The sequence below is a fragment of the Perna viridis genome, chromosome 7 (genome assembly GCF_037379345.1).
Source record: "Perna viridis isolate PV_CMFRI_1.1 ecotype Kerala chromosome 7, ASM3737934v1, whole genome shotgun sequence".
In the NCBI taxonomy this organism is placed as follows: Eukaryota; Metazoa; Mollusca; class Bivalvia; order Mytilida; family Mytilidae; genus Perna; species Perna viridis.
This window is the reverse complement of record NC_142451.1, coordinates 16,618,810-16,632,779: the sequence shown is the minus strand read 5'-3', so window position 1 is coordinate 16,632,779 and position 13,970 is coordinate 16,618,810. Positions and strand designations below refer to the sequence as shown.

General features: G+C 31.3%; 1 protein-coding gene across 1 annotated transcript; it reads left to right on the top strand.

Annotated features, from left to right (window-relative positions):
- The first annotated feature begins 315 nt into the window (after nucleotides 1–315).
- Nucleotides 316–10,346, top strand: LOC148611554 (melatonin receptor type 1A-like). The gene is made up of 4 exons (XM_088595298.1): nucleotides 316–580; nucleotides 7,167–7,284; nucleotides 7,855–7,978; nucleotides 8,659–10,346. Exons 1-4 carry the CDS (start codon nucleotides 398–400, stop codon nucleotides 9,383–9,385), a joined length of 1,152 nt encoding a protein of 383 aa, XP_088451424.1. The 5' UTR covers nucleotides 316–397; the 3' UTR covers nucleotides 9,386–10,346.
- Nucleotides 10,347–13,970: the final 3,624 nt, after the last annotated feature.

Sequence of the window (13,970 nt, the reverse complement as noted above, 5' to 3'; positions counted from 1 at the left end):
TGAAATCGAGCATAAAACTACTCTAATCCTACTTCCTTCAATTAATTAATAATGTACCACCAATGGACGGAAAGAAAACTTGCAAATTTTAAATTTAAATTGCGAAACAGGATTAATGAACAGATTAAAATTACATGAGCCACAGAACACGTCTATTTAATTGATAGCTGTATGATATGACTGTATATTTTCACATTTAGCTTTACCGACATGAAAATCAGCAGCAGCGCCGACTCTTTACTATTGACTAATTAACAAATACGTGAATAGATACCGATACTTAAAAGTTGTCAGATTTATTCATTATATTTTGACTTTGTATAGAATAGATATAATATTTAAACAACTTATTATTTGTACTCCGCTTAAAGGACAACACGAGTACCAATACACAATAATGGAATTGGAAAGTATATTCGAAGTTATATTGAGAAAACACCAGGAACAGAATGGTCTCAATGAAACTGAAGGTCGTGAGATTCTTTACACAAACTTCATGGAAGAATATCCAACAGTTACAACAATGTTCTTATGTCTCATTTTGGTAGGAATTGCCTCTGGGATATGTGGTAATATATTGGTAAGTATGTAAGAGTGTATAAAAATTTAGTTTGGAATGTCGAAGTAATTCTTCAACATTTATCATGCATTTATATGACTGTATTGTCGTCCATGAAAGTTTATATTTAGAAAGTTCTTCAGTGATTGTTTTCTTTAAATTTGATATGAACTATTTTTTAAATTGATTTGAGAAGTGTCTCAACAACTATTATTATATAATAGAAAGCGTAAACTTGGGTTCTGAGTAGTTTATAAGATCCGAAAAATTAATAATAAGTTAATATAAAATGTGCATATACCTTCTTTTAAGGCCTTCATTATTGTATCAAAGATTAATACATAAGATTAAATAATACATCATTGCAATAAAATTTTAGACTCGATTGGTATTTTCCAGAATTTCAGAATGTTTAAATTTGAGCGAAATAGTTACAAAATCTAATTTAACGTTTTTTGTAATAGGTATAATAACAATAATACGAAGCGAAAGAGTAATCAAGGGAACAAAGACCAGACATGGAAAACAGACATACACAACAAAGAACATAAAGTAACTGAAATCATACATACAAAGTAAAAAAGCAAATGAACAACTCGGACTCCACTAAAAAGTGGGAGCATGGACCAGATGCACCGGTAGGGTAAGCGTTCTCTGCATTTCTAGAAACACCCGCCGAGTTGCTCATAAAAAGTCAAGTCCGGGGTAGACAAACGAGGAAAGAAAAATTATGACCCGTGGAATAAATAAGTTTTCATGGTTTACATGGAAACGTCAAATAATAGCATGAAAACTGGACAAAGCTTATTGTGTTAATCGTTGAATAATTGTATAGTATAGCATGTCTCCGACAACAACATTCAATAATTATGTAAACTGACCTTTTTTCGCGAACGACTTATTTTCGCTAATTCGCAAGCAAAAGACTCCTCTAAACTATTAAATCTGTGAAGAAGTTTCTTTCTAAAAGAATATATCTTTGAGAGGGTGTTAGATGATGTTTGTGCTCGCGAAAATAAATCAGTTCACAATACTATGTTCTACAATATCTTCATAACATATGGTACATAAACCTGTACGTGAAAGTGTTAGGTGTATGTATAGTTTCCAAAGAAAATCAGATGCACAAAAGTTTTGCATTCTCATAAATACCCTCATGTGATTCCTAATTAAATCAAGATCCACATTACCATCCTGAATAACATGGAACAAATCATTACCATTCAAACTTTCATTTACATTCTTTTTTTAAGCTGTCTAGTTCAAAATTGACATATCAATTTCGTTATCAAAAGCCAAAAGCAAAAGGATTAAAAAGACAATTAAACCGAAAGAGATTATCATTTAACTGACCTTCGAAAAACACCTCGACTAAGAAATACTGAGACATACAGACATACAGACAAAGACAAAAACTTAAAAGAAATAAAATAAAGGTATCAATAAAAAATCAACGGGTGTAAAACGACTCTTTGCTAAGTCAAAAAAAGGTTTTGGTTCTCTGGTTAATCGCTAAGACCAACAATGCTGTCACATTATATGCGCTTGTCTAGAAAAACTAGGATACGGAATGACGGAGATGTAAAATATACGATGTATGTGTTTTCATTTGAATAAACTGAATTGGTTGAAGAGAAAACACACGCAAAAATACGGTATCTCAGTATGATATGATTAAAGTGTTATAATTACCTAAATTCTCTTTTTTCCTTGCCATCGAGATTAAAAATCTTTAAAATTAATTACTTCTTTACAATAGTACTAAGTTTCCTGTCTTGGTAACCATGTTTTTTCAAGTCCTTTATCAAGAAATACGATTGTTGATTTGTGTTTTTATTATACATCACACATTTTAAATTCTACATTTTCTCAAACTCACGTAAATAAATTATTGCAGGATAGTTTTTGAATAAGCCCTGTATTTTTTAATAAGTGCAGACCAGTGATAGTGCTTTTTTCTTATATCATTTAGTGAATAGAATATGGCTGATTAGGCAGACTAATGTCATTCAAACATAACGATGTGCAAAAAGAACATCCAATTAAGCTCGTTTGAAGAAATTGTCTTTTTTATTGTAAAAAATAGAAAAACTGGACAGGATATCAAAAGCGATATTTTTTTCACAATTCTTATAGTACAATATAGTTTGTATCTTAAAGTTATACTAGGTGTTTGTTGAGTGAAAAGAAACTCCATTCGTTTAATAATTATTCGTCTTTAATCTAGAACCCAGAGGAAACTTCCTTGTAAAGTGAATATGCATCTTTCATAATACTTTCTTTAATATATTGAAGACTATATAGACTTGAACCTATCCATGAACATGAAGCAATTCAATAAAAACTAACAATAGTCATCGTAAATAAAGCCGAGGTCTGTTGCGTCTGAAAGTGATTAAAATGTACTGAATACAAGTATACATGGAATCATTTCAGACATCATTCAAAGAAATTGATTATTTCGTTCTATTTTTAATTTTATGTTTCATTAGCATGATTTAAACGGATATGCACTTCTCTGTGTATTTATTTGACTTTGACGACTACGGAAGCGGCATATGTTATCATGCAAGGAACATATTTATTTGATGAAAGGTGGAAGTATTTTTAGGTTGATTTAAATTCCAAATTTATGTTTTAATTTCATTTAATTCTTAATTTAAAGCATGCAACTCGGAGACTTACATAACATTATATTTACAGTATATGTTTTTTTTTTCATTTGATCTTAAATTTATATATCAACGCCAGACATCAGTTATTATCATAAACCACTGAGATAACATTTAATATATAAAATATATGCATCAACATTGGTAATTCTAATACTTTTTCAACACTCTAGCTTAGCAATATCGATGTTTCATCTAAATTCATCTGTACATGACATATCAAAAGGTTAAAACATGACAAACGTAGTTAAATGTATGCTCTTAGCACTGGATGAAAGGTTATAAATACTATTTCATGGAGAGAAATCAAAATAATCGAGTTAAATATTAATGTAACACCTGTAGGAATAAATATTTTTTAACATAAATTTTACCCTATTGTATTTGTATCTATACCACATTTCGTCATCTGATGGAAACAGCAAAAAGCATATGCAATAAAATAGAAAAATAATGATTTGGCTACACAACTTCTATCGTTCAATCGGCTTTATGTGATGATCTCATTCCAAACTTTTCCGATAATAGACTGCTACGAAACAGATATGCATGGTTACATAACTAATGAAACCTGAAGTTTACAAACTGTTTTCTTCTTTTGCACTGAAGTTTGCCTTTTACGTTCCTTCTGTCTGAAAACTGACAAGAGGTGCAAGCTCCCTGTAATAAATGCAACGACGTGATTTTTTTTTCATTTCGAGATAACCTTTCCTTTATGGAAATACTCCTGCGTCTGCAATGAACGTTTGTGTGTTTTTTTTTTTTTTTTTTTTTTTTTTTTTTTTTTTTTGTTTTTTTTTTTTTTTAATTTTTTTTAGTTTTTTGTTTTTTATTTGTTTTTTATTTTTGTTGTTTTTGTTGTTGTGTTTTTTATTTTTTTTTGTCTCTCTTAATTCATACATTTTGCTAGAAGTTTTTACATTACACTGATTCTCAGCTGGTTAAGCAAAAAAATACTGGTGCCTGCCTCGTGGTATGAAGGTTTCCTTGTTGTTCATACCTAGTTTCGTTATGTGGGAAACGAATATATTAATTTGGTTTAAGGGTTCTTTTCTAAACATTCACATTCGTCATCATAGCCTTCATGAACGATATGGCATGTGTGTTTCAAACAATATCCACCTGTCAAAGACAATCTTCTTCTGACACAGAAACAGGAATTGCATACTCCTCTCGGGCACCGGTTTTACTGGAATTGTACTGTATATTTTTGTGCATGTCTTTTAAAGATAATTTTTGTTGTGCTATTTGTTTTTCGTATGATATTCGCTTGGGTTTCGGTACTGTTTTTGTCAATAGATTCATCCTGCTCTGTATTTTTAGTATTGCCTCTTCTACTGTAAGACTATACAGACTGCATCTAACCATTGTCCATTTGTGTCACGAGAGGTGGGATATATAGCTACTACGTTTCACTACAGAACTATGATGACGTGAAATGCCACTACATTTGAATTAACATCCTGTACTTGAAGGTCCTGTAGTCAGTCATACTAATAAACCGATTGAGGAATATTATAACAAAATTACGGATCTGATCAACTTACACGGAAAACTGGCATACACAACAATAAGCATAAAATAACCAAAATAATACATACAAGTAACTAATTTAAATGACCAACTTGGACTCCACTAAAACCTGAAAGTATGGAAAAGGTTACTGGTTTGGGTAAGCGTCCTCTGCTTTTTCTAGAAATACCTGCCAAGTTGCTCATAAAATGTCTAGTCCAGGATAAGGAATGTTTAACCATGACACGGTAAACAAATCAGTTATCGTGGTTACGATGGATACGTCGTAACGATCCACCAGTTCATGATGACAATCATAAAACGTCTGTAGTGATGACTTCAATCTTATACTAACATAACCCTGTCCTAAAAGTCTTATTGTAAGAAGACTTGCGCGATACAAAAACTCTGCGGCAAACTCTGGCATAATGTATGAGTGGTGATATGAAAACTCCATACGCAGGTGCTGAAGGGATTTACCTCAAAAGGAAAGTTGACAATAAAAGTCAACGCGTTTGTCGTATATTTTGGTCAATAGTTTTCCTTTGCTATCGATCTCTAACTGCAGGTCAAAATATGAGGCTGAATTTAGAAGATAAATTGATGATTTTAATGATAATCCATTGTCAGTAATATTTTTGTCAGAAACAGATTGCTTTTCAATTACATCAAGATATCGGCAAAAAAACATTCACAGTCAGGGTATGAAACATATTATTTATTACCTTGACCCAGATAACTGTCTTAAAAGTGTCCCTCTAAAAGTGACAACAATGTTATAACTATAGGAGAAACTATAGCATACTGATCTCCTGTTACTCGGTATATCAGCTGTTGTCTGTTAGTACTGTAGTGGTTAAAATGTGGAATCGAAACTTCTAAGAATTTTCATCTGGCAATTTCTAACTTTTGGATAATTTCTTTTTAAGACGGATTTTAATATGTCGTTGGTTTATGTAGTATATAATGTTGAAGACTAAATTGAATTCAGCGAAGCAGCGGAATATAAGCTATCAAGAAAATCATTAAAGTTTTAGAATATCCACAACACGAGTAAACAATTTCACAGTATGTTTCTTATCTTTCCGTAACTGGAGATGAAAACTTGGTCAGTCTTACAGACATCTGTTTTGTTGAACAAGTAGATGAAAAGAGAGATATTTTGCAGCTTCGTCGACTTTGATCATTGATTAAAATTGATAATTAATGTAGTATTTGAAGTTGACCAGGCCAATGCGTCGTTGTACCAAAGACCTAACTGCTTTCACCCAATCTGACAGTAGTTAAGCTCTTGTTCCTGTTCGTGATCTCTTTTCATCCACGCTGTTGTATAATTCATAACTGCGAAAAAAAATCTTTTCAAGAATTTAATGGAAGATTTTAAAGGAAATGAAATTTATTATTGTGTAATTTTAATGTTACCAGTGTAATTGTTACTTGTTCCTGAAATTGAACAAAAAATACCCGCTCGCTTGTTCATGAACCTATTTGCGGACAATTAAGCGTAAATGTATATGATTGTATCAACTTAACTAATCTTCATTTGTGTTCTGTGGCAACAGATGTATTTTAATGAACACTTTAGCATACGTTTGATGGAATAAAAATCTAAATTGTGTATAAAAAGTGCTGAACTAAGTCGAAAACTTAATGTTAAGGTTTGAAAATTACATGAATCATGCATAGTGATTTTAAAATAGGTCTGTTTGTTGACACCTTCATATACACTGTTTGTAATCGACAAAGTTAAGAAGTCGAAACAATTGTTTAATTCACAGAAATTGCTTCTTTAATGAGAGTAACTACGAGCCTTTGATCTTCAACATATTCATGTGCCTTACTTTTCAAACAATGGAATATACATCCTATTTTCAAGAGAAGTTTTCAAATAACACACTGATGTAAGCAGGATAATTAAGCATTCCGAAATTTCAAAGAACGGAAATTCTGTAAACAAAATGTAGTCGGGAGTATCAAAAGGATGAATAATAAATTAAACTAATAGACATTCACAAACATGCAACACTAATCCAAATAAAATCACAGGTTAATCTGATATTGGTTCAGTTTACCGGTTTCTTACTTACTATTGGTGCATTGGTGCTCGGAAAGTTTGCATCATTTAAAATTTATACTTATAAGCTTAATTATACTGTTATGAATGTATTGACCATTTAAGTCCTTAATTATATTCATTCTATCTTTATTTAGGCTTCCGTCAGATGTTGCTAGGGCTGCTTCATGAAAATAAACAGCATAATATATTTCCTTCTATTGCGAAACATTGAGTACCATCATGTATTCTAAATGTTTTTAAAACGCATTTCGGCTTTTTAATTGATTTATCGAATTTGAAAAACGTAAGTGCAAGACCAACTCAGAAATTAAAATCCCATCCTATTTCCAGACTTTTTACATTTCAGATTATTGGTGGCGTTACATCTTATAGACGTTTACGAACAACCGGAAACATGTTTATAGTAAACTTGGCCATAGCAGATCTGATTGTTGTGACTACTGTTCTACCATTCAATGTCATAGGTAATAAATACGAGAGCCGAATAATTGAATTGCAATACAATGTATACTGCTTAATAATGAATAAAGGAGCTAATCGCAGCATAATCATTACGAGCGGTCAGAATGTTTTCGTATTCCCGCCATCAAAATATATCATAATTTTCATGGTATAGATTAATTAATTAGAATTGCTTTGTTTTAATCATTTCATTTTTTACCTTAGAGTTAAAAAAAAATACAACATAATGCCACAGGAGGAAGGCCGAGCCAATACTTGAGGTGTGGGAATAAATGTAAATCAGTATCGTTGAAATAAATAACGAAAATATTACTGAACTAATTGACAAATTATATAAGCAATAATAAAAAAGGAAAGTTTATAAATCTTATGTATCATAGGGTAAGTCATGTTTTCGATGTATAAAATAGACGTGTCAAAGCTGAGGATTGACACAAACTACAAATTTGACTTTTCCAACACCGACTTGGAGGGGGGCGTTATTTGTTTTGTTTGTTTATTTTGTTTTGCTTTTTTTTTTTTTTGTGTGTGTGTGTGTTTTTTTTCCAATAAATTGTATGTGATCTTTACAGGTGTGATCATAGGACCGCGATTTTTTGTCGGTAAACTGGAAGGTCTTTGTCACATGGTTGCTACAGTGTGTGTCATGAGCTGTGCTGGATCCATGATGACTTTGGCGTCCGTATCAGTGAACAGGTAAAATAAACTCATTTTCGTCTTACTTAGAAATGTGTTGTTAATAAATTTAAATGAGGAAGCCTCAATTTGTGTGTCGCTTTTCTTTCTTTCTTCTCTGATGCCTTTTTGTTCGAAAGGTTCCGTGCATAGTCGCATTCATCATCCTCGCTTATGATGAATCAATTTAGATTTTTTGATAGGGAGGAAAATAAAGGCGTCCGGATATTGTTTCTGTCATAGACAACACTAATCATGTATCAGTTTTTTTATTTCTTTATATACAGAAAGTTTGTATATTTACAAACAACCCAAAACCAAACTTAATAACATGCAATGTTTTGGCTACCTGAGATGAAGAAACTGGTATCACACATTCTTTCATTCATTGTAAACTATGAAAATTCTGGTGACCCTAGAAACGGGTGCATTCCGAACGTATGATTTTAGAAATATGACTTTAAATCAGACAATCCTGGCTTTACGGTGGTGTCCATACTACTGTTTTGTCTATACAAGAAAACGGGGCAAATAATAAAACTGAATTTAACTTACCGATTCAATTGTTTAACTAAAATTGAACATTCCCTATTTCTTAAGAATACTTGATTACAAATGATAACGGAGGAAATTCATGGTTCATTTTGTGGTATGTTTTTTTTTTTCAGTTATAACCTCTTTCCTTCTTTTTTTTATTTCAGATTCATTTTCGTGTGCAAAAACATGAAATACGAAAGAATCTATACGAGGAAGAAAACCTTGCTTTACATCTTTCTTATTTGGATCATTGTTGCTCTGGTTGACCTTCCTAATTATCTTGGATGGGGAGCCCATACTTTTGACTTCAAAACAATGGGATGCGTCTTTGACAGAGGGTACTTCAACTACACTATGTTTCTTAGCACGCTTATCTACTGGATTCCTCTTTCCTTCGTCATCTTCTGTTACATCTCAATCTTTTCATTTGTACGAAAACACAACAATGACTTCAGAAAGCAGATGACGAAACATGGACCATCGAATTCAGCAAACGCCGCAATTATGCAGGCTAGACGGGAACAAGATATCCGGATGATTCGGACCTTTGTTCTTGTTGTTATCATCTTTGTTTTGTGCTGGGTTCCTTATTTTATCCTAGTGTTGTTTGATCGAGAGGAGAAAATGTCAACCGGAATTTATTGCCTTTCTCTCGCTATTGGTCATACAAATAGTTCAATCAATAGCATCCTTTATGGTGCTACGAATCAGAAGTTCCGTAGAGGATACAAAATATTTCTGGTCCGTTATTGTTGTAGGTGTTTCACATGTCTAAGAAAACCAAAAGACAAGAGTGCACCATACATCATAAGTAAATCCAATTCATCTGGGTATGACACAAATGATACAAAAAGTAGTAGTCCAACATTACCAACTTCAGACAATATATGAGCAAAGGAGTTTACGAAAGATACCCATGTCTAAAAATAATGAAAATAAAACTTCAGTTTCTGTTTCTGCACTACATCAATTGTATGTTGACATACTATTTTACAAAACCTATATTTGTCAAATTATTTTCATGATTTACACACGAATTTTCATCTGAGTAAAGCAAATGAATTTTTGACAGAGTTAATGTGAAATATAGTAAATCGATACTTCACATGATGTTGTCACCTGCATTTTATATAATGTGAATTTCACGAGAATATCTTGTTAATATTAGATTCACGTGAAAATCGTTTTTATGTTAGGTTCACGCAAACATCGTGTTACGACTTTTACGTAAATTTCACATGAAATTCGAATCATTTGAATTGCAAGTGAAAAATACATGTACAAGAACGCAACATATGTTTAGTGTCATAAATTGGAAATTCCTGTCTCAAGTATATGCATCCCGAATTCTTGTCTTGTAAATATCAATGTATCAGCTTAAACTCTGTACTATATCGATTGTATGTTGACACTATTTGTTTTCATATAATTAAAAATAATTAGTGATAGTCAAGGCGAAAACATGGAATCATAATACGTTCCACTGTATTTAATCTATTTAGCTGGACTTATTGGGTACAGATTGCTTGATTGCAGAATCAGTGCATTATCTCACACATGTTTATCTCAAACTAATTAAACAGCATACGGTCTTTACTGTACAATCTTCGATGTTAACGTTATTGTGATTTTGTCTTTGTGGATCGTGTAAAATGACATTGAAACATTCGATGACAATGTTAAGATTTAATTTATCATGTTCTTTGTTACGATTTTTAAAAACATTTTCATTCTTTTCTACCAAGTGCAAGTACTTTTTGCGATATTATTCGACTCTTTTTTTAAATTAATTCGTAAACCATGCAAACAAAATAATTATTAACAAAAAAAAAAAAACAAAAAACAAAAAAAAACAAACAAAAACAAAACAAAAAACAAAAAAAAACCCAGTTGATTCAAGTAAATTGTCAAAGAAAAAAAGTGCATTATTTTTTTAAACAATCATGCGTCTCGGATGTTGCTCTAACATAAAACAATAGTTGAAAGTTTTTCAAAGAATAAATCAAAATAGATTAACTCAGAGAATTTTGAGTCAAATCTCCATCACTTAAAGTTGCGATCTATATATGCAACAAAGGCAGCGTGTTTACATGAACAATATGGTGTTTATTTTTATTAGCCAGATATGCCGTTTGAGACCATTTCATTAGCGTTATATAGTAAATATTACCAAAATCGAAAAAATCGTTGGAGTCATTTTTCACTTTTCTTTATTGCGAGATTTTCACTCAAATTCATCTACTGGTCAGTTATAAGCTAGAAGGATACCAGTATTTTTACTTCTGTTTTGATTTAAATAATCTTTGAAAAAAATATTTCGTATCTGGAGTTAAAAGGAAAATTGCCCAATTGATTAAAGGATCCGTAATATGACAATCTTATTTTTAAGTATATCTAAATGGATTTTATTGATGTAGTAGACAACGTATTGTAAATAACAGTTTTATCGGTTTTAACTATTTGCTGTGAACAAACTTTTTGTACTAGCTGTATCACTTTTATATGATTGTTTCAGGTCAGCACGCTTTCACTCTCCGTCCAGTACTTTCTTGAAATGTTCCCATCATTGTTAAAATTGTGATTGTTTTTTTTTAATTGTTGTTATGATACACTGTGTTTATGTTTTACATATTACGTACAAGTTTCTTTGAATAAATTTTACACTGGTACTTATGTTTTACCTACCTGTTGTCATTTAAAAAAATGACAATAATACACGTTTGAACAATTAATTGGATTGAAGTTCGGCATTTATCTATGAAGACACAAACATGTAAATACTATTGACCGTTTTTACGAAAAAAAAACCCTGTCGTATTTCTTATTTCCATTATCCACAATTAACATACGGTAACTCTTGATATTGGCAAATTAATTACGAAAGCATTAAATAGAACAACAATTCAGTTACAACTACATGTAGATAACCAAAAAGGGAAACAGGAAATAGAGATACATTTTAACTAACAGAGAAACATATAGTTACATATTCAAACTGAATATACGAAAAACAAGAAAGCACAAAAAAAACTTTCAATATAACAAAAAACACTCCGGAAGATCATACTCTGAATTATGGCTTATTTGACAATATTCTTGCTCTTCAGAGATAGCCAATTTACAAATCAAAGGAACGACAGTAATGAATGAACAGTGAAATAATAATTTATAGGGGGGATATGTATTTATATTGCCACTATGAAAGGGAAAGTTTACAATTGGAAAAGCAAAATTATCCGTGGGGTAGAGTTTCAATTTTAAATGCGCTGTATTATCATTTATAGGTTAAGATCTACATGAAGTGGTTGTCTCTTTAAATTCAAGTTCTTTTTGGAACATAAAGTACATGGGTTTCAATTTTTAAAAACGTAAATCTTGTCATATTTTGCTTATAATTTAATATGACAGGTCAGGTATTGATTGTTTTGTTGGTAAACTGTCAAATGTTATGAACAGTAACAGCTACCCTTACGAACATTTTATTACTTAAAATGCGTGTTACTACATTCGGTTGGGGACATATGAAAAAAATCGTTATTGATTTCAACTAAACAACATCCCTTTCGGTTAAACATTTCTACCATGATTTATCGCGCAATAAATTTTAAATCTGTTGATATGAAATGTTTGCACATAGATTGCCAGCAAGAGGTTAAAATATAAAAAAAAAAATATCAACAGTAGTCTATCTTTGTGGTGACAGTTGACGATAAACAGATGCCGTACAAATTATGTACATTCTAAATGTACCTTCTAAAACGTAAGAAGCTAAACTTGAAATAGATATTCCTTTGATGGAAGTCTGTAGGTTTCCAATATATATTTAATTCTACATCACGTACAAATGAAAATATGTAATGATTCTCGATATTCTTTCACAACTTTTTTCTCAACAAATGAACTGTAATTCTCGATATACTAAATCACATCTTTAATATGGCAAAAGTGTTACATATTAATTATGAATTAAATGTGATGAATATTAAAATAACACGTAGTTAAGAGGGTGATAGAGCAGTTTGTTACCCCAAGAAAACTGCTATCATCATCGAGGGTGACATGTTTTTTTCAAAGGGTAAAAAACTGTCTATCACCCTCTAAGTTGTGTGTTATTTATTTTGTTATACTAAATGTTCCATTGTCATCTCCTTTCAAATTAAATCCTCACTATCAGGTTTGCAAGTTCATCTTCCTTTTCTATTTTTTCATTACAATTGTTTTGTTTTTTTTTTACCTTTGGACTTATTTGAATCTGTAAATGCCCACCGTGGACGATCATCCATTAATCAGACTGTTAACAAAATAAGACAAAAACAAAACAAGTGACGAATCAGTGAATTCGGCAGTGAATTAAAATGTGTACAGATTTATAGTACAAAAAATAGAGGTCTGCTGAATTTCGATGTTATATAAGTTATCGATATGGACGTTGCGCACGTTGGTTACTGGCTAAGACTGAATTGGTACCCAATATTTATCGGATCCAGTTCAGCTCTTCACGAGAGCGTAAAAAGCAAATAATATCACCCTGTGAAACATGTGATTGCACAGAATATGACCATCGTATTGAAGCAATCCAATTTTACCAAATTGACAAGAAGTCAAATAACATCAAATGTTAAAAATAATGTTTACATACGTTATTGATTTGTCAACCACCGAATATAATTCATTATACCCTTTTTTAGTTCTCATTCGATGAATGAGGCTCATTTGTTCAGTAATATTTAGCCATTTTCAAATGTGATGCTTTGAGAGAAAATTAGTTCGGTCTGTAGTTCTTCAAAGAATTGAAAACGGTTTACGGTGTATGATACATAAACAATAAATACAAATTATAAAAAGATTTATTTTGTCGATTTCTTTGTCTTATGGAAATGAAATAGGTCTTTTTATTATGTTATAATGCACACTGTTGAAAAAAAAACAGTGAACAGGGTTAAATGATTAATAGTTGTAGAAACTGAGTTATTGGGGTTGCCATCATACTTATTTATGAAAAGATTAATGATATAGAGCATATATACTGTTTGTTGTTCTTGTATTGATTCAATAACAGCATTTGACATTTATTGTTCTTTCTTCTAATTTTATTATCTTTCTATAAAGGTGGTAATTGAACGTCAAAAGCTAACGCAATTAACTTTGCCTTGTTGGCTAACAAACACATCTCATTTTGTTTAGTTTTGTTTTTCTGTTTTTGCTGAACTCTTTTGTTTTGTTTTTGTTTTGTTTGATTGTTTGTTTTTTGCTTGTTTGTTTGTTTTCTTTTTTTGGGGGGAAGAGGTTTTTCAAATGCAGCCAAAGTTGGTTAAACACAAATATCTAGAATATCCAAAGAAAAATAATCCAGTAGTTAAATCCATGTGTAAAATGACAGTAACTGACCCCTAACAGATGACATTATAATTGTATGAAACTATGTACACGATACTATTTATCTATCGCCCCGTGCAGGTCCGGGTGTTAAAAGAAT

Coding starts and splice junctions, on each gene's coding strand:
- LOC148611554 (XM_088595298.1), top strand. CDS start 398: ATGGAATTGGAAAGTATATTCGAAGTTATATTGAGAAAACACCAGGAA. Junction 581..7,166: donor GGATATGTGGTAATATATTG/GTAAGTATGTAA, acceptor TTTACATTTCAG/ATTATTGGTGGCGTTACATC. Junction 7,979..8,658: donor GCGTCCGTATCAGTGAACAG/GTAAAATAAACT, acceptor TTTTTATTTCAG/ATTCATTTTCGTGTGCAAAA.